Below are 19,295 nucleotides of genomic sequence, written 5' to 3' on the forward strand. Positions count from 1 at the left end.
TTTAGGGAAGTTTTCAGCTATTATCTCCTCGAGTATTTTCTCATGGCCTTTCTTTTTGTCTTCTTCTTCTGGAACTCCTATGATTCAAATGTTGGGGCGTTTCACAGTGTCCCAGAGGTCCCTGAGATTGTCCTTATTTCTTTTTATCCTTTTTTCTTTTTTCCTCTCTGCTTCATTTATTTCCACCATTTTATCTTCTACCTCACTTATCCTATCTTCTGCCTCCGTTATTCTACTCTTGGTTCCCTCCAAAGTGTTTTTGATCTCATTCATTGCATTATTCATTTTTAATTGACTCTTTTTATTTCTTCTAGGTCTTTATTAAACATTCTTGAATCTTTTCAATCTTTGTCTCCAGGCTATTTATCTGTAACTCCATTTTGTTTTCAAGATTTTGGATCATTTTTATTATCATTATTCTAAATTCTTTTTCAGGTAGATTCCCTATCTCCTCCTCTTTTGTTTGACTTGGTGGGCATTTTTCATGTTCCTTTACCTGTTGGGTATTTCTTTGCCTTTTCATCTTGTTTAGATTGCTGTGTCTGGAGTGGGCTTTCTGTATTCTGGAGGTCTGTGGTTCCTTTTTATTGTGGAGGTTTTACCCAGTGGGTGGGGTTAGACGATTGGCTTGTCAAGGTTTCCTGGTTCGGGAAGCTTGCGTCGGTGTTCTGGTGCATGGAACTTGATTTCTTCTCTTTGGAGAGCAATGGAGTGCCCAGTAATGAGTTTTGGGATGGGTCTATGTGTTAGGTGTGACCTTGGGCAGCCTGTATGTTGACGTTCAGTGCTATGTTCCTGCGTTGCTGGAGAATTTGCGTGGTATGTCTTGCTCTAAAACTTATTGGCTCTTGGGTGGTGGTTGGTTTCAGTGTAGGTATGGAGGCTTTTGGAAGGTCACTTATTACTTAAAGTTCCATGTAGTCAGGAGTTTTCTGGTGTTCTAAGGTTTTGGGCTTAAGTCTCCTGCCTCTGGATTTCAGTTTTATTCTTCCTGTAGTCTCAGGACTTCTCCAACTATACAGCACTGATAATAAAACTTCTAGGTTAATGGCAAAAAGATTCTCCCTCGTTAGGGACACCCAGAGAGGTTCACAGAGTTACATGAAGAAGAGGAGAGGGAGGAGGGAGATAGAGATGAGGAGGAGAAAAAGGGGGACTCAAGAGGAGAGAGACAGATCTACGCAGCTGTCTGTTCCCAGAGTGTTCTCCGTAGCCCAGTCACCTACAAAGATTCACAGAATTGGCTTGGGAAGCGAAGGGGAAAGGAGGAAATAGAGGTGTTCTGAGGTAGAAAACAGAGAGTCAAGATTGGGAGAGAATAATCAACACACTCCTGAATAAAAATGGGAACTGAATATTGGATTCTTGAATGTTCACAATTTATATCATATACTGAAAAACAAAAATTAAAAATCTAGAGGTTAGACTCTTAAAAATACTATATTAAAAACAAAAACCAAAACACACACAAAAAATTTTAGAAATATATATGAAGTTCAGTTTAAAAATAGGGCTTCTCTTCTTTTTTTTTTGTAAGGTTATAGTGTATTGAAAATGAAAATTAAGGAGTAGTAGAGGAGTACTAGAGGACTTTAAAAGAAATAAGAGAAAAAGAAAAATAGAAAATAGAAGAGAAAAAGGAAAAAAAGAAAAAAAATTGTCCCTAATTAAAAAAATCGTAAGAATCTATGAAAATGAAAGTTAAGGAGTAATGGGGGAGTAATAGGGAATTTTAAAGGAAAATAAAAGAGAAAAAATAAAAAAATTGTTTTTTCTTACTTAAAAAAAAAAAAGTAAAAATATATCTAGGAATTTCTCTGGAGCTGTTGTGGTCAGTGTGGGTTCGGCTCAGTTTCAGATAGATCCTCGTTGCAGCTTACACTTCTCGATATCTACAGGCCCCTTCTGGTGTAGTCGGTGTTTTCTACAGGGATTTTAATCTGTTGCACTGGTCCCTTCTGAAGCGGTTCCCTTTGTTTATTTGGCTTCTGTTTGCCAGTCTCTTCAGAGCCTCATTTCCGCCCTGACACAGGCGGGCGGAGGTGGACTCTTATTCAGGTAGCTAGTTCCGTCGCGCTGTGGGGAGGGGCTGGCGCTGCGGGGAGGGGCTGACGCTGCTTTCTCTGTCTGCGCTGCTCAGGCTCCCGGCTGTTCTATATGGAGCGCGCCCTGCGCTGCGCACGGTTCCAGCCCTCGGGTGTTCCACAAAAGCGCGGAACTAAAAGCTGCGCCTGCTGTTTGTGCCTTCCCCGTCAGAGCGGTCCAGTCAGCCAGGGGCTTGACGGGCGCACTCTCCCCGGGTGCGGCGCGCCCACTCCCTTCCATGGTCCAAGTCTCAGTTTCCGCCGGCGCCAGTTGGGTGCTTGCGCCTTCTGCCCTCGGCGTCCCCAGCTCCAGTCCCCGCCCGCGCCGGTCGGGTGCCTGCGCCCTGTCTCGCCGCAACCCTCCCAGCGGAAGTCGACCATCCAGAATCTCAGGAGGTCTTTGATTAGAAACTGGAGGCCTGTTTGCAGTGCGGCAGGGGATGCGGTCCTTGGGGCTGAGCCTGCCCCCTTCCCCTCCCCGCTGCCTCCTGCCTCCGGCGGGGCTGGGCCGGTCCGCAGCCTGTGAGTTCTTCTCTGGACTTTCTCGGTCCCTTTTGTTCTGCGAACGGCCAGCAGTGTGTTCGGGCTGGTTAATTTTATCTCTCTCTTTTGCTCTCCCACAGTTCAAGTTGGCAACTCACAAAAGCTCCCTCCGATTGTCCTCAGGGCACTCAGGCCCGGACCCTACCCCAAGCAATGCCACCCGCTCCTCTCCGTTCCGCCCCCACTTGGTGGTGGCGGATGCGGGTGTCTGGGGTACTTTTCTGCTGGGAGTTGCTTTTAGGCTGGTAATCTGTGGGTTTTATTTATTGTTTCCCTCCCAGTCAGGTTGCCCTCCGAGATTCAAACACTTCCCCCAGGCCCGCCAGTGCGAGGGTTTCCCGGTGTCTGGAAACGTCCTGTATTAAGACTCCCTTCCCAGGACGGATCTCCATCCTTAGCTCTTTTGTCTCACTTTTTATCTTTTATATTTCTGCTCTCCCTCCTACCCCTTCCCAAGTGGAAGTGAGGCTGGCATGAAACTTGCAAGTCACCTCCCATCACTCTTTCTTTCTTTTTTTTTTTTAACTCTTTCTTTCTTAACACACCCAATCACACATGTTGGTTTCTTTACCTGATATCTACTGTAGCAGTGCTTCTCCAAGAGTGGTGTGTATCTGTGACACTGAGAGTCTTTAGAAACTTCTGCAGCAAATTGACCTTGCCGCGATATCTGAGGGTGTGATCAGTGAGCTTGTAAGTTTTTATGTATTTGTTTTTAATTTCAAATTTTTATAATTAATTTTATTGTATTCCATGAAAGTATCAGTCTGAAATGATTTGGGAAAAGAAACAATCAAACTTGCCCTTCCTCAATGATAGTTTGAAGGTCCTGTCCCATATGATGTCCTTTCCTTCCCATTGCCATTGTCTTTAGCCTCTTCAGGCCTTTCTCTCTCACTTATACCTGCTCAGCTGCACTAGCAGCTAACCTCACCTGCCTACTTCTCACTTCTCATTCGAATCCATCCTTTTTTTTAATGTCAGGTGGAAAGAGGTGACTTAATTATATTCCTCCATTTATGACACAATGCCATCGTTGATTTGTGCAAAGTCTCTCTCTTGTTTTATGTATTTTTATTCCTTATCATTCCCAATCCCTAAATCTCTTTCCCTTTCGACTTTATATAGGCTTCCATACAGATGTCTCTGATGCACATTTTTTTAAAAATTTAATTTAATTTTTGGCTGTGCTGGGTCCTTGTTGCTGTGTGCTGGCTTTCTCTAGTTGTGGCAGTCAGGGGCTACTCTTCATTGTGGTGCACAGGCTTCTCAATGCCATGGCTTCTCGTTGCAGAGCATAGGCTCTAGGCGCCCAGGCTTCAGTAATTGCAGCTCGAGTGTGGGCTCTAGGGTATGTGGCCTTCAGTAGTTGTGGCACACAGGCTTAGTAATTGCGGCTTGTGGGCTCTAGAGCACAGGCTCAGTGCTTGTGGCATATAGGCTTAGTTGCTTCATGGCATGTGGGATCTTCCCGGATCAGGGATTGAACCTGTGTCCCCTGCAATGGCAGGTGGATTCTTATCCACTGACCACCAGGGAAGTCCTGATGCACATTCTTGAATCTCTGTGTGTTCTTGCAAAGTATGTAGCATTGTTTTTAAAAAGTGTGTGAGTATGCTACAGATACCATTTTTTCACCCAGCAGTATGTTTTAAGAGTCTATGTTGCTATATGTACATCGAGTGGTGTGCTGCTGCTAAGTTGCTACAGTTGTGTCTGACTCTGTGTGACCCCATAGACGGCAGCCCACCAGGCTCCTCTGTCCATGGGATTCTCCAGGCAAGAACACTGGAGTGGGTTGCCATTTCCTTCTCCGTCCAATCCTATGTGTCCTTCCCAAATCCATATGTTGAACCCTAACCCCCCCAGTGTGATGGTGTTTAGAGGTGAGGTCATTAGGTTTAGATGATATCATGCAGATGGGGCCCCCATCTTATGAGAAGAGACACCAGAGGGTTTGCTGTCTCTCTCACTGCCCTGTGAGGACACAGGGAGACATTGGCAGTCTTCAAGGTGAGAATAGAACCCTCACTGGGCAACTGAATTGGCCAGCACTCTTGTGTTAGTCTTCCCAGGCTCCAGAACTGTGAGAAATTAGTTTCTGTTGTTTCAGCCACGACATCTACGGTCATTTATCATGACAGCCTATGTATGTCTGGTTTATTGCTTCAAAGAAGTGAAACGAAATGAAGATCCACCATAGTGTACTTATCCATGAAGCCATATTTTCTTATCCATTTCATCAACATATTTATCGAGGTTGTCTCTAACTTTCCCAAAATACAGTATGTCCCATACATACAAACCTTCAAGTTGTGGACTTTCAAAGATGTGAATGTGTGTTCTATCAACACCAGGCATGAATGAAATTGTAGCTTAGACTTACAAATTTACTTTGTTGGACTTACAAATTGGACGTATGAATGTGCTCTTTGAATGGAACTTGTTTGTATGTAGATGACCTACTGTCCCATTACATATTCTCATATATCTTCACTTATTGGCTACTGTGAGAATTTCTCTGAGATACATATCCAGGAGTAAGATTCTTGAATCATAGGTAATACACATCCCTAGTTTTGCCAAGTAGTACCACATTGCTTTCCAGAATGATAGTTAACTGTCCCATTAGCAGAGCATTAGGGTTCCTGTTTCCCTCTTCTCCTGTCCAATTCATCCCATTTCTCCAGGCTCAAGACAGTATCCAACTACCTGAAGGACCTCAACACTATTACTCCAGCCCATCAGTTTATGTCTCAGGGTAGATAGACTTACCAGAGATTATTAGGGTCAATGAGCTTAGATTCAGATGCAGGCTCCACTATTTACCATATAACCATGGGTGTGCTAGTCAACTTGTCTCTGCCTCTGTAAAATGACTGTAGTAATGCCTATCACATAGTTTTCTGATGGCAAAATTAGGTAATGCATATAAAGATTCCCAGGTGGCAGAGTGATAAAGAATCCTCCTGCCAATGCAGGAGACCCAAGAGATGTGGGTTTGATCCCTGGGTCAGGAATATCCCCTGGAGGAGGAAATGGCAACCCACTCCAGTATTCTTGCCTGGAAAATCCCATGGACAGAGGAGCCTGGCAGGCTATAGTCCACGGGGTCACAGAATTGGAGATGACTGAGCATGTATGCAAATGGTCTAGCTCATGGTAAGTGGTCAAAAATGGAAGTCTACTGCTTCCTAGTTGTTTTAGTTATCTAAATCTTGACTCCTCAGCCAGATGGTGGGTTTCCTTTTCAAGGCACAGCTGAATTTTATGCTTATTTTAAATAGTATATCTGGCACAAGGCTTCCCATGTGGCACTAGTGGTAAAGAACCTGCCTGCCACTGCAGGAGCCACAGAAGACTGGGTTTGATCCCTGGGTCAGGAAGATTCCCTGGAGGAGGGCACAGCAACCCACTCCAGTATTCTTGCCTGGAGAGTCCCATGGACAGAGGAGCCTGGTGGGCTACAGTCCATGGGGTTGCAAAGAGTTGGACATGACTAAGTGACTTTGCATGCATGCATGCATATCTGGCACAAAGTTAGTAATAGAGTAAATGTTTAACAAACATTTGTTGGTTTGACCTGAGATGAGTTTGTGATTACCCAAAACACTTGCTTTGAAAGAGGGAACATTATTATAAAATTCAATGTTATTCCACCATTCATTTTAACCAGCCCAGCTTTTGCTTTGCTATGGTGATTTGGGACTGACTTATGGTAAACTGAGTATTGTGTATGAGTGTGTGTTAGAGGGGAGTGGGGTGGTGGTGGAGGTTGTGGCAATGGATTCTCTATGGGACAGAGCCAGGCTGCCGGTCACTATCCTAACCACTGCCTCTAGCTTTCCTCCAGCAGCCTTCTACCTGGGTTGTTTATCTTCCTGGGGTTATCTGTGTGGCCCCGACTCTCCTGAGCAAGACTACTCAGGCCCTTCCCTGTTCTTCCAGGCTGCCTTCACTATAAGAAAAAACGAGGTCTTGTATTTTCCTTTTAATTTTTGGGTATTTAATTTTTATTAATATTAATTGATTTGTTGTTGTTGTTCAGTGGCTAAGTTATGTCCGACTCTTTGTGACCCCATGGACTGCAGCACGCCAGACCTCCTTGTCCTTCACTATCTCCCAGAGTTTGCTCAGACTTATTTCCATTGAGTCGATGATGCCATCCAACCATTTCATCGTCTGCCACCCCCTTCTCTTCCTGCCCTCAGTCTTTCCCAGCATTAGTGTCTTTTCCAATGAGTCGGCTCTTTGCATCAGGTGGCCAAAATATTGGAGCTTCAGCATCAGTCCTTCCAATGAGTATTCAAGGTTGATTTCCTTTAGGATTGACTGGTTTGATCTCCTTGCTGTCCAAGAGACTCTCAAGAGTTTTCTCCAACACCACAGTTCAAAAGCATCAATTCTTCGGTGCTCAGCCTTCTTTGTATAACATTATATTAGTTGCAGGTGTAAAATGTAATGATTCTATCTTTGTATATTTTGCAAAATGATCACAGTAAGTCTGGTTAGCATCTGCTATCACACAATAGTTACAAGTTTTTTGTTTTCTGGTGATGAGAATTTGCCAGATTGACTCTATTTGACACTCTCAAATATATACCAATAGTATAGTATTAACTATAGTCACCATGCTGTGTATTACATCCCCATGACTTATTTATTTTATAATTGAATGTTTGTACATTTTGATCACCTTCACCCATTTTGCCCACCCCCACCCTCCACCTCTGGCAACCACCAGTTGGTTCTCTGTATCTATGAGCTTGTTTATCTTTTATTCTTTTTAAGATTCCATGTATAGGTGCGATCATATGATACTTGTTTTTCTCTGTCTGACATTTCACTTAGTGTTATGCCCTTAGGGTTCATCCATGTTGCTGAAAGTGGCAGTTTTCATTCTTTTTTATGGCTGAATAATATAATAATATTAATTCATCTGTCAGTAGCCACTTTAGGTTGTTTCTGTTTTGGCTATTGTAAATAATGCTGTAGATGGACATGGGGTGTACATATCTTTCAAGTTAGTATTTTTATTTTCTTTAAATAAATACCCAGATAGAATTGCTGAGTCATGTGGTAGTTCTATTTTTAATTTTTAAAGGAACTTCCATACTGCTTTCCATAGTGGCTACACCAATATATATTCTCACTACCAGTGCACAAGGGTTCCCTTCTCTCCACATCCTTGCCAACACTTGTTATTTCTTACCTTTTTGACAAAATAGCCATCCTAACAGGTGTGAGGTGGTATCTCATTATGGATTTGATTTGCATTTCCTTGATGATTAGTGATGTTGCACATCTTCTTATGTACCTGTTGGCCAGTTGAATATCTTCTTTGTAAAAATATGTGTTCACATCCTCTGTCCATTTTTTAATCAGATTTTTTGTTATTGAGTTGTATGAATTCTTTATATATTTTGGATATTAATTCCTTTTCATGTATATTATTTGTAAATATTTTATCCTATTTCATAGGTTGCCTTGAAACAAAGTATTTTTGAACTTCCTTTCAGACTTCCTGCCAATGCATCATGCTTTGCAAGAGGCTGTTGCCCTGGATCTACATAATCCTGGCAAAGTATTCAAGTTCAAGCAGCAAATTCAGGATACTTGTTACCTCTGGGAGGGAGACAAGGAGCATGAACTCTGAGAGAGGACTTATATTTATTTTTTAAATGTTGTGAAGTAATTAGCCTCCAACTAATAAAAATAAATATTTTATTTTTATTGGAGCATAATTGATTTATAAGATTGTATTACTTTCAGGTACACAGCAAAGTGATTCAATTTTACATATATGGTGGGCTTCCTAGGTGGCTCAGTGGTAAAGAATCCGCCTGCCAATGTAGGAGATGCAAGAGATGCGGGTTTGATCCCTGGGTTGGGAAGATCCCCTGGAGGAGAAAATGACAATCCACTCTAGTATTCTTGCCTGGGAAATTCCATGGACAAAGGAGCCTGGCAGGCTACAGTCCATTGGGTCACAAAGAGTTGGATATGACTGAGCAGACACACACACACACATATAGCAAAGTGATTCAATAGTACATATATGATACATATGTTCATTCTTTTTTATATTTTTTTCTCATATAGGTTACTGCAGAATATTGAGTAGAATTCCCTGTGTTATACAGTACGTCCCTGTTGGTTATCTGTCATATATATATTAGTGTCTTCATCCACAAATAATCGTATATCACCACTCATATGTGGAATCTAATTTTTTTAAAAATATACAAATGAACTCATTTACAAAACAGAAGCAGACTTACAGATATTAAAATCAAGAACTTGGGATGAGAGAGAACTTTAATTGTATCTGAAATGTTTTATTTTTTCTACAGGGCTGTGGTGTACATGGATGTTCATAATATGATATATGATACAACAAATATATTAATATATCACATATAAATATCATGTGATATTTATTATATCACATATAATGTATTATCATGGATATTATATTAATTTGAATTTGCTGCTTATCATTTGTATGCTTATATTATCCATAAATAACCCTGTGTTTTTGAATATTTTCAGACTTTATATAAGGTGAGGTGATCAAATTTTGTGTCCTACTACCTTTTTTTTGCTTGACATTCTTTGAAATTTGTCCATATTGATGCATATAATTTTAGGCCTCTGTATTTATATTCCATTTTATAAAGAGAACACAATTGAGGTATCTTTTCTGCTACTGATAGACATTTAGATGGTTTCCTATTTTTCACTCTTACTAACACTGCTGTAACAAATAATCTGATTTATAGCTCCCCATGTAAGGGGCAGAAGATATTTAGGAGTGGACATGCTAGGTGTCTGGGCAAGCATACACCTTTCACTTTGCTGCTGCTGCTGCTATGTCGCTTCAGCCGTGTCTGACTCTGTGCGACCCCATAGACGGCAGCCCACCAGGCTCCCCCGTCCTTGGGATTCTCCAGGCAAGAACACTGGAGTGGGTTGCCATTTCCTTCTCCAATGCATGAAAGTAAAAGTGAAAGGGAAGTCGCTCAGTCGTGTCCGACTCTTAGCGACCCCATGGACTGCAGCCTACCAGGCTCCTCCGTCCATGGGATTTTCCAGGCAAGAATACTGGAGTGGGGTGCCATTGCCTTGCTTTCACTTTGCTAGGTATTGCCATATCTTTCCTCAGATGGATTTTTCTGCTTTACTTTTCTACTAGTAGTGCATGCACATTGGTGTTGGCCCACATCTTTGCCAGCCCTTGGAAGCATTATCTGGGCTTTGCTCTCTCTGCTCAGATTCTCAGAAAAGATGGAAGGGGAAGTGGGGAAGAGGGAGGGCAAGGTTCTACACTTAGGAGGAGAATGTCAGCTCTGACAAATTTCCTGTGACACTTACTTTAATGAAGAAAAGATTTTATTCTCCATTTTGATGAAGATAATATTTAGATTTCTGTGGGAAAACTGTTACATTTTTTACTCTGAAGTAGAGAAGTTTTTTTTTCCCCTGTTTGCATTCTTGGCAAATAAGTGGAATAGACCAATTAGCAAGTTAATGTCCTAAATGTTCACTTGCAGTAATAGTTATTTTGAAATGTTTTAAATAGCATGGAGCGTTGGGTTTGTTCTTATTGCTTTTCAAGGTTTTGAATTTGTTAAAATGAATTGAATTTAAAATGAGGCACAAGTTTATGGTGAAGATTGACCATAATTATTTGCCACTCTAATTTGCATTTTGTAATGGGAAAAATAAATGATGGGAAATGTGTTTACCTTTTAAAACAAATATGAAAAGGCAGAAAGAATAATTTTGGCCATTTTGGGTTGTCTCTTGTGTTCACAGATGGGAAAAGAGAAATTCCACAAATCTCAACACTGGGGCTTTTGCAACAATGTTAGGATGCTGGTGAGTGAAGATAAACCAGGAATAGGTGGAGAACTGCTTCTCGGACAGAAGATAAAGCCAAAATACAGTGTATTTCCTAAAGGAATGGGAATTGACATGCCGTCTTGGGTGGCTTTCGATAAACAGGTAAATCACATGACATTGGGAGACATGCAGTCTTAAAATGTTACATGTACCTAAATATTAAGTAGATTTGAGAAAATGAGTCCTCAATGTAAATGTTCATCTGAAATGACATAAAAGTACTCTAAACAAAGAAAAGTTATCCCTGATTCTGTTTCTGACTAGGCACATTGGTCGCAGGATGCCTAATGTTCATCACCTTTCATGGTGAATGCTTATCAACCATTCTCTCATCTCCTGTCCTGGACAGGATAGTGTCCTTCTATAGGCAGTAAGGGTCTAGTCAGACTGCCACTTTTGTTTAGCGATTGCTATTAACTAAAACATTTTGTGTGATTCTGAATGTGCCATTGAATGCAACAGGAAAATGCCTTCTTGTCTTTTCTCCATACTAATTATAGTTCCCCATCCTTGAGGACCAAGGGTGACAGGGCCAGAATTGTAGAAGTGAAGGAAAGAGGTGCCATTATTAGACAACAGTCTGAAGTTTTTGTGTTGTGTGTTTGTGTACATGACACATGCACATATACTGGTGTATTTACAATTGAAGTAGGCAGTCCATTTAAATATCTAAAGAGGGACTAAGAGCAAAGGGAGAAAACCCAAAGTGGCCAGTTGTTTCCCACAAGGCAGCTGTGTGGATAAGCTCTGTTTTATCGTACAGCCCTGTGTCACTATGGCCCCACGGTCTGTTTTCCGAGAAATTGTTATTCAATTACTTGGGTCCTATAAATAAAAACTAACTCAGGACTAAAGAATTCAAACATTAGTATGCTAAACTTACCAGGTAGTTTTTAGCAGCCTTAACATGGGGATTGGTTGGCAATGCTTTGATTCCAATTAAAATGTCTTCAGATTTGGCAGAAGTGACATATCCCATGTCATCCAAGTTAGGGTCAGGGCACACACTTCTTTTGAAGTCCAATTCTGACACTTATGGAGATTTAACAGACCATGGGAAAGCTTCTTTCTTAGGAAACCTTCTCTACTTTGAATGTGGACCAATATTTCGCTGTCTCTCTTTTTAAAATTTATTTATTTGGCTGTATGGGATCTCCATTGCATCATGTGGGATCTTGGCAAGACTTTCTAGAGGTGGTGAGTGAGCTCAGAAGTTGTAGCACGTGGGTTTCGTTGCTCTGTAGCATGTGGGATCTTAGTTTCCTGACCGGGGATTGAACCCTTGTCCCTGGCATTGGCAGGCAGATTCTTAACCTCTGGACCCGACCACCAGTGAAGTCCTCAATATTTCTCTTTTTTGGATTATTTTTAGTATATACCTGGCTTAATGCTGGACCTAGGATTAAGAAACACTTTCTGGGCTGACTTGAGTGGCTCATGCATGGTTCCCTGTTAATATCAATCTTATAGGTGTGTGCACATCATCATTCTAGAATATTTAACTTGCAAGCATCAAAGAAAAGATTCTATTTTTACTTCTTATGTCAAAAAGAGTGTATTGAGAATAGTTTAATTCACCAACTAATAAATAATGTAGGCCACAATATATTAAACTATTCTCTTGCATTTAAAGTTGAAAATTCATTTTATTTCATGTTTTTCTCAATATTTAATATGTGCTTTTGAGTCTGTTTTACAGTCTTTTAATTACTTATAAAATTGTGTAGAATATTTCATGAAGTTGAAATAATTTTAGCTTCAAACTACTTGAGAAAATGAAGAGCCTGCTCATTTCAGGCCTAACTAAATGCAACATAATTCAGTTATTTTGTTGGTCAACTTCAATTAAATATTCATTGAGCTTTAAATGAGACACTAGGACTATGAAATATTTACGTGCTCTGATGAGATTGTGAACTACAAATTGGATCCTGGTTAATACCCAGAGCAAATTATAAAGCGCTTTTGGCATTTGTGGCTTAACAAAACAAGTCAACACCTGTTAATCATTTTTCTTGAAAATGAGACACTTTCAACTCGAATCGGTTTTTCCAACAGCTTTTAATCATAGCAATATATCCAGGGCTACATTTTCAAACAATACAAAGTAGAAATAAAGGCAGATTTTTGGAAAGTGCATCAAAATTAATATCTGTAGTAAGTGCTCTTGATCCTCCCCACCCCCAACGGGCACCCCACCCCCACAGCTAGTGCAGCAAGTGCTTTGGCTAACAACTCCTTCCTGTAACCCTCCATGGAGTGTTGTTCTTGGCCAGTGGACATTGCATCACCCAGAGAGTTCACCTGGGAGGTTACCATGGCCACTTACTTCAGCATAGGATGGGGTAGCAAATGGCTGACTGATTTGTCAACGGTGAAAGGCTGAGCTTCTTTAACATGGGACAATTCTGTGTCATGCTTGATTTAGGCTCATGGCCCCTTGTGCATTACAAAAGTAAAGTGTTAGTTGCTCAGCTTTGTCCAACTCTTTGCGACCCCATAGACTGTAGCCCACCAGGCCCCTCTATATATGGAATTCTCCAGACAAGAATACTGGAGTGGGTTGCCATGCCTTCCTGAAGGGGAATCTTCCCAACCCAGGGATCGACCCAGCTCTCCTGCATTGCAGACAGATTCTTTACTGTCTGAGCCATGAGGGAAGCCCTCCTTGTCCATTAAGCCTTGGCAAAACTTCATATGAGAATGCATCCTCCCTTGGATCATTTCCCTTCCCTTGGCTGTTCCTCTCCCTTACAAGTTTCTCCCAAGAGTAAGCCCTTAATAATAAATCAAACACACCTAAACCCCTGTTTCAGACTCTGCCTCTATGGAGTGCAACCTGAGATAATATTCCAGTTTTTGTCCATAATTCTGAAAGTGACCATGAAAACATTCTGCTCAGGCAGACCCTCAGATTATAAGCAGAGAAGATGCTATTTGCAGTCACTCAAAACAGCCAGCATTTGTGATCCTCATGGCAGACATTTCTAGCTCTTTTATCTTTTCTTCACTCTCCCCTTTATTCTCTCCCCTGGAGAGAAGGCCGGTTTTATTCAGACTGGAGATGTGCCCACTTACATGCGTTTGTGTTCCCAGGCTCCCTACAGCTAAGGCTGGCCACTTGGCTCACTTCTAGCTAATGATTCGTGAGTTAAAGCTTATTAGGGTGGTCGTGGTTGTTCAGTCGCTCAGTCCTGTCTGACTCTTTGCAACCCCATTGACTGCAGCACATCAGGCTTCACTGTCCATCACCAACTCCTGGAGCTTGCTCAAATGCATGTTCATCGAGTCAGTGATGCCATCCAACCATCTCATCCTCTGTCATCCCCTCTTCCTCCTGCCTTCAGTCTTTCCCAGCATCAGAGTCTTTTCCAATGAGTCGGCTCTTTGCATCAGGTGGCCAGAGGGTGGGGCCCTTGGGAAAGTGATTTTTCTAATTAAAGGTGTCAGGCTCAGCTGATATGTTTTTCCTGCCGTGTTTCCTGTCTGGAAGTAAGACGTAATTCCTCGGGGCACAGCAGCCATTTTGTGAATGCAGCAGAGATAAAGGGAATCTAGGGCCCTGATGGCATCAAGTGACTATTGTTTCAGGCCTGGGCTGTGTCTCTCTGGACATCTTATTAAATGAGAAAAATCAACCCCTATTTTAGAGGTTCTCAACCTAGGGAGACCTTTGGAAATGTCTGGAGGTGTTTTGAGTTGTCCCAATGACTGGGAAGAGAACTGGACTATGATAAAGCAAGTGAGGCACTTGTCTTGAGTATAGAATTTAAGGGGTGCCCCTAAACTCAGTAATCAGCCAGGTAATATTTTAATGAAATAATTTTAAATTTTTTTGCTTATATATTTTTTTTATTTTTTAAATTATGGAGATAGGACAACACATTTACAAGAAACTTGGGAAAATACAGAACAAGTTTACATATACTTCTACTATATATTGCAATTATTTTTTAAAGTAGATGAATTAACATTTTTAGTTGGAGTTTCAATATCAAACTCTCAAAAGCCAATAGATTGACTATACAGAGAAGTAGAAGGATATAGCAGACCTGAAAAGCACTATGAACCAATTCAACATAATTAAGATTTATACAATTTTCACACAACAGTAGGATACAAATTCTACTCAAGTTCCCATGAAGTATCTTTAAAATTAATGCAAAAATTCAGGATGAACAAAATAGCATGTTAAATAAAGACAGGATCAGTAACTGTCATGCTGAGCCATATTGGAGCCTGAGGCAAAAGGGAAAATCAGTAGTACTGATTCCGTCTTTATTTAACATGGTGGTATTTTGTTCATCCTGGATTTTCGGCATTAGTTTTGATGTTTTCAATTGCCTCGCCCTAGGGCCAGACCTGACACAGAAGTGCTGCTGCTGTTTGGGTAGCTGGGACCCAGCCTTGTATTTTACATCCTGCAACTTTGGGAGGGCAACCCCACAACTGGGGAGAATATTCTACCTAAAATGCAAATACCATGCCCATTGAGAAACACAGCCCTAACATGTTTTTAAGTTTCCCTTGTAGCTCAGTTGGTAAAGAACCAACTGAGAATTGGTTCTCCTTGCAATGCAGAGACCCAGGTTCGATTCCTGGGTCAGGAAGATCCCCCGGAGAAAGAAATGGCAACACTCTCCAGAATTCTTTTCTGGAGTGTCCCATGGACAGAGGAGCCTGGCAGGAGTCCATGGGGTTGTAAGAGTAGGACATGACCTAGCGACTAAACCACCACCAATGTGCTTTTAAAACCCTTGCCAGTGGGAGGATTTATGCAAGTAGCCAAACACAATTTTGCCTGATACTGCACCCACTGCCCAAAGACTAGTTATTTTGTTGAATTCATTTAAATATAAGCAAGCGTATATTCACTTAACAAGTTAGTTCCAGTCAACATCCCAGGAAGCAGCAAACAGGGATGACTGTTCTCATTCTTTAAATGAGGAACCATTTGCAAGAAGTGGGGCAGAGATAGTGTTCTGAGGCTGCATGTTGGAGGCACTGGAACTAACTAGTATCTGTGATTGTGGCTTTGTCACCTTCCCTCTCTGAGCCTCAGTTTCCTTGATTGTGAGGCGGTACTCGGCTAGCTGGTTGCTTAATACCCCCTTACCTTTAGCAGTCTGTGCCTAAGATTTGAGTCTTAGTCTGTGGCATGTAGTCTGTGACTAAAGGCAAATTGATCCTAAAACTAAGCCCAGACCCTGGGTCTGCTGGCCTGGGGCTCTTTCTAATTACATCAGGTACCTACTGCTTTATTGTTGATTGAAGTTTGGCATTTAGTAGTTTATAATATGCTGCCATTGCTATTGTTAGCTGCTTTTATAAAAAGTCAGACTAGCTAGAAATACTCAAATGACTGAATGTTTTTTAATGGCTTTTATCTGGATGTTAAGCATCTTTTACATAGACTACAATTATGCTTTCATTTCTCTTCATTTGTCAATAGCTCCTAGTTAGCCTGATTTGTTTGCTACTTTGCAAATGACTCTATTATAGTAAGTGGCAGGATAAAGGTTGGTCCTATGGGGTATGCATGCATTTAAAATATTATTTCACTTTTTCCATCTACTGTGAACATAATGATTATAATCAAAACTACTGACCATAGAATTGGAATTTTAATAACTTTGGATTTGTTGATAAGGGGTTTATGGTGAGCTGATTGTTTATGTAGTACTGTGTGGCTCTTTATGCTGTGAACAATATAAAAATAACAATTTAAAATATAACCTGATTTCTTGGGTCACCTTGATGTGTGTTTTTCATGGAACAAGTTGGTTTGTTACTCATTGCAGTGAGGGAAAACATACACTCTGAGTAACTGTGGATGTTTAAGTAAGCAAGTGTTAGAAAAGACTTACTATAAGATTTGGACTCATGTTAGGTAATTTTGGAGAGAATTTAAAGAAGTGAGGCCTTGCTCTAGATTGGGTGCTGTCAGAAAGTGGGGTTACTGCTATGATTGTGTATCTTTTAAATTGAAATATAGTTGTTGTACAGTATATAGGTTACAGGTGTATAATATAGTGATTCACAATTTTAAAGGTTATACCCCATTTATAGTTATTATAAAATATTAGATATATTCCCTGTGTTGTACAATATATCCTTATAGCTTATTTTATTGTCCATCCCTCTTTCCTCCCTTCACTGGTTTGTTCTCTGTATCTGAGTCTGCTTCTTTTTGTATATTCACTAATTTATTGTATTTTTTAGATTTTCACATATAAGTGATATTGATATCACCTACACTATTTGATTTATATCACTCGTCATAGTACCCTACAAGGCTATTCATGTTGTTGCAAATGACAAAATTTCATTCTTTTTTATAGCTTAGTAGTAGTCGTGTGTGTGTGTGTGTGTGTGTGTGTGTGTATACACACATTCTCCTGCAGGGAGATCAGGGAGCGATCAAGTAGGTTAGTATACACACACACACCCCCCACTTTTTTATTCAGTCATCTGTTGATGGACACTTGGGTTGTTTTCATAGCTTGGCAATTGTAAATAATGCCCCTGTGAACATTGAGGTGCATGTATCTTTTCGAATTAGTGTTTTTCATTTGTCTTTCAGATGTATATCCAGGAGTAGAATTGCTGGGTCCTATGGTGAAAAAGTGAAATTGAAAGTGAAGTCGCTCAGTCATGTCCGACTCTTTGTGACCCCCTGGACTGTAGCCTACCAGGCTCCTCCGTCCATGGGATTTTCCAGGCAAGAACCGACCCAGGGAACTGAACCTGGGTCTCCTGCATTGTAGGCAGAGGCTTTATGGTCTGAGCCACCAGGGGTCCTATGGTAGTTCTGTTTATAGTTTTTTGAAAACCCTCCATACTGTTTTCCACAGTGGCTGTACTAGTTTACATTCCCACCAACAGCATACGAGGGTTCACTTTTCTCCACATCTTCACCAACACTTGTTATTTGTTGTCTTTGTGATCATAGTCATTCTGATAGGTATGAGTTGATATCTTATTGTGGTTTTGCATTTCCCTGATGATTAAGTGATGTTGAGTGTCTTTTCATGTGCCTTTTGGCCCTGTGTATTTCCTCTTTGGAAAAGTGTCTATTCAGTTCTTTTGCCCATTTTTTAAAAAAGATTTTGTATCTTAAGTAATCTCATTTATGGAGACAGGAGACTAGAAATAAGGCTACATCTGTAATTGGGAGAGAAGCAACCCTCACTCCTAGGACAGGGGGATATTTGGCGTTCTGTGGCTTGGACAACATTCATGTTCTGTCTGTGTTCAGATGTAGCTATGGACTGATCTCTCTCTTTTTTCCATCTTGATCTGTTGTGGTCATAGAGTGGCCTTGTCTGAGAATGGTATTCTCTGGAAGTTTTCATGTTTAGCAGACGAGCTTGTAGCAGCACCAAAGCCAGCTAATAGTGTCAGGTTGGCTCCTGGATATCAGGGGCTGCTTTTCTCTTTCTTATCCAATACCAGCCAAAATGTTTAATTTTCCTGCAGGGTGATCAAGGAGCCATCAAGTAAGTTAGAATTTCATATAATGGGCAAAGAACAATAAACTACTATAGACACTCAAAGTTTTGCCTAAAGCCAAATCAGGAATCTTACAAAATATAATGAGTATATATAAATTAAATACAATTAAAAATATTATGTGTCAGATATTATACCTTCAAACCATGCCCAAAATGTCAAATGAAAAATTTTCCATAGGTTTATGTAATTTTCAGGTTATCTGAAACCTATGGGAATCATTTCATAAAAGACACCAATATATATAATTATAACATAGTGTAATCACAATAATTGCCATTTAAATCCATGTTTTAAGTCACAGTTACATACTCTTCAGCTATTTAGTTTTAAAGAAGAAATCAAAAGGCTTGCCTGAAATCAAGCACTTCATATCCCAAATTCCTGACTGTATGTTCTATATTTATCATTAAAACACAAAATTACCTTCATTAAATTTGTTAAACTGATAAAATTTCCAGTTTCATCATATATTATGGGTTTCTCTAATCTTTTGAAATTCAAAAGGCACTTTATAAAAAAAATCTGCAAATTTGGAATAAACGGTTATGGAATAAAAAGAATGAGGTTCATAAATGAGTCTTTCATTGAAGAAGAGTTTTTCCTCCCTCTTTGCTAAAAACTAGAGTTTAGCTACTAGAAAAATTTTAAGACCCTCCCCTCAGGGTTAAACTTTTTAGCAGTAGTAGGCCTGTGGCTTATTCTTATTAGGTCAAAGTTAAAACTGTCTTTTTGAGCTTAAACCTGAGTAGATACTACTACACACCCATTATAATGGCCATAACTTAAAAAGACTGACATATCAAGTGTTGGCAAGGCTGTTAAGAAGCTGAAACTTTTATATATTACAGAAAGGAATGTAAAATGGTATTGCCATTTTGGAAGACTGGTTGGCAGTTTCTTAAATAGTTAAATATGTGCTTACCACATGACTCAGTTAATTCTACTCCTACAAATATTTCTAAGAGAAATTGAAACATATGTAGCCCAAAACAGGAAACAACCCAAATGTCCATCAGCTGATGAATGGGTGAACAAAATGTGGTACAGCCATACAATGGAATGGAAACCATTCATCAAGAGGAAGAAACTACTGATGTGTAATATTAATACAATGTGGATAAGCCTCAAAAACTTAACACAGAAGACTTCATTTTGTATGATTCCATCTATCTGAAATCCTAAAAAAGGCAACTACATCAGAGAAAGCAGATCAGTAGTTACCTGGGGCTGGCAGTAGGAGAGGGAATT

General features: G+C 40.3%; 1 protein-coding gene across 1 annotated transcript in view; it reads left to right on the plus strand.

Annotated features, from left to right (window-relative positions):
* The window catches only part of EFHC2 (EF-hand domain containing 2), a 240,083-nt gene that overhangs the window by 24,307 nt on the left and 196,481 nt on the right, over positions 1 to 19,295 (plus strand). Inside the window, exon 2 of the mRNA XM_043459414.1 lies at positions 10,446 to 10,634. Coding sequence (XP_043315349.1) covers positions 10,446 to 10,634 — 189 coding nt within the window. The remainder of the gene's footprint in view (positions 1 to 10,445; positions 10,635 to 19,295) is intronic.

The sequence above is a fragment of the Cervus canadensis genome, chromosome X (assembly GCF_019320065.1).
Source record: "Cervus canadensis isolate Bull #8, Minnesota chromosome X, ASM1932006v1, whole genome shotgun sequence".
Taxonomy (NCBI): domain Eukaryota; kingdom Metazoa; phylum Chordata; class Mammalia; order Artiodactyla; family Cervidae; genus Cervus; species Cervus canadensis.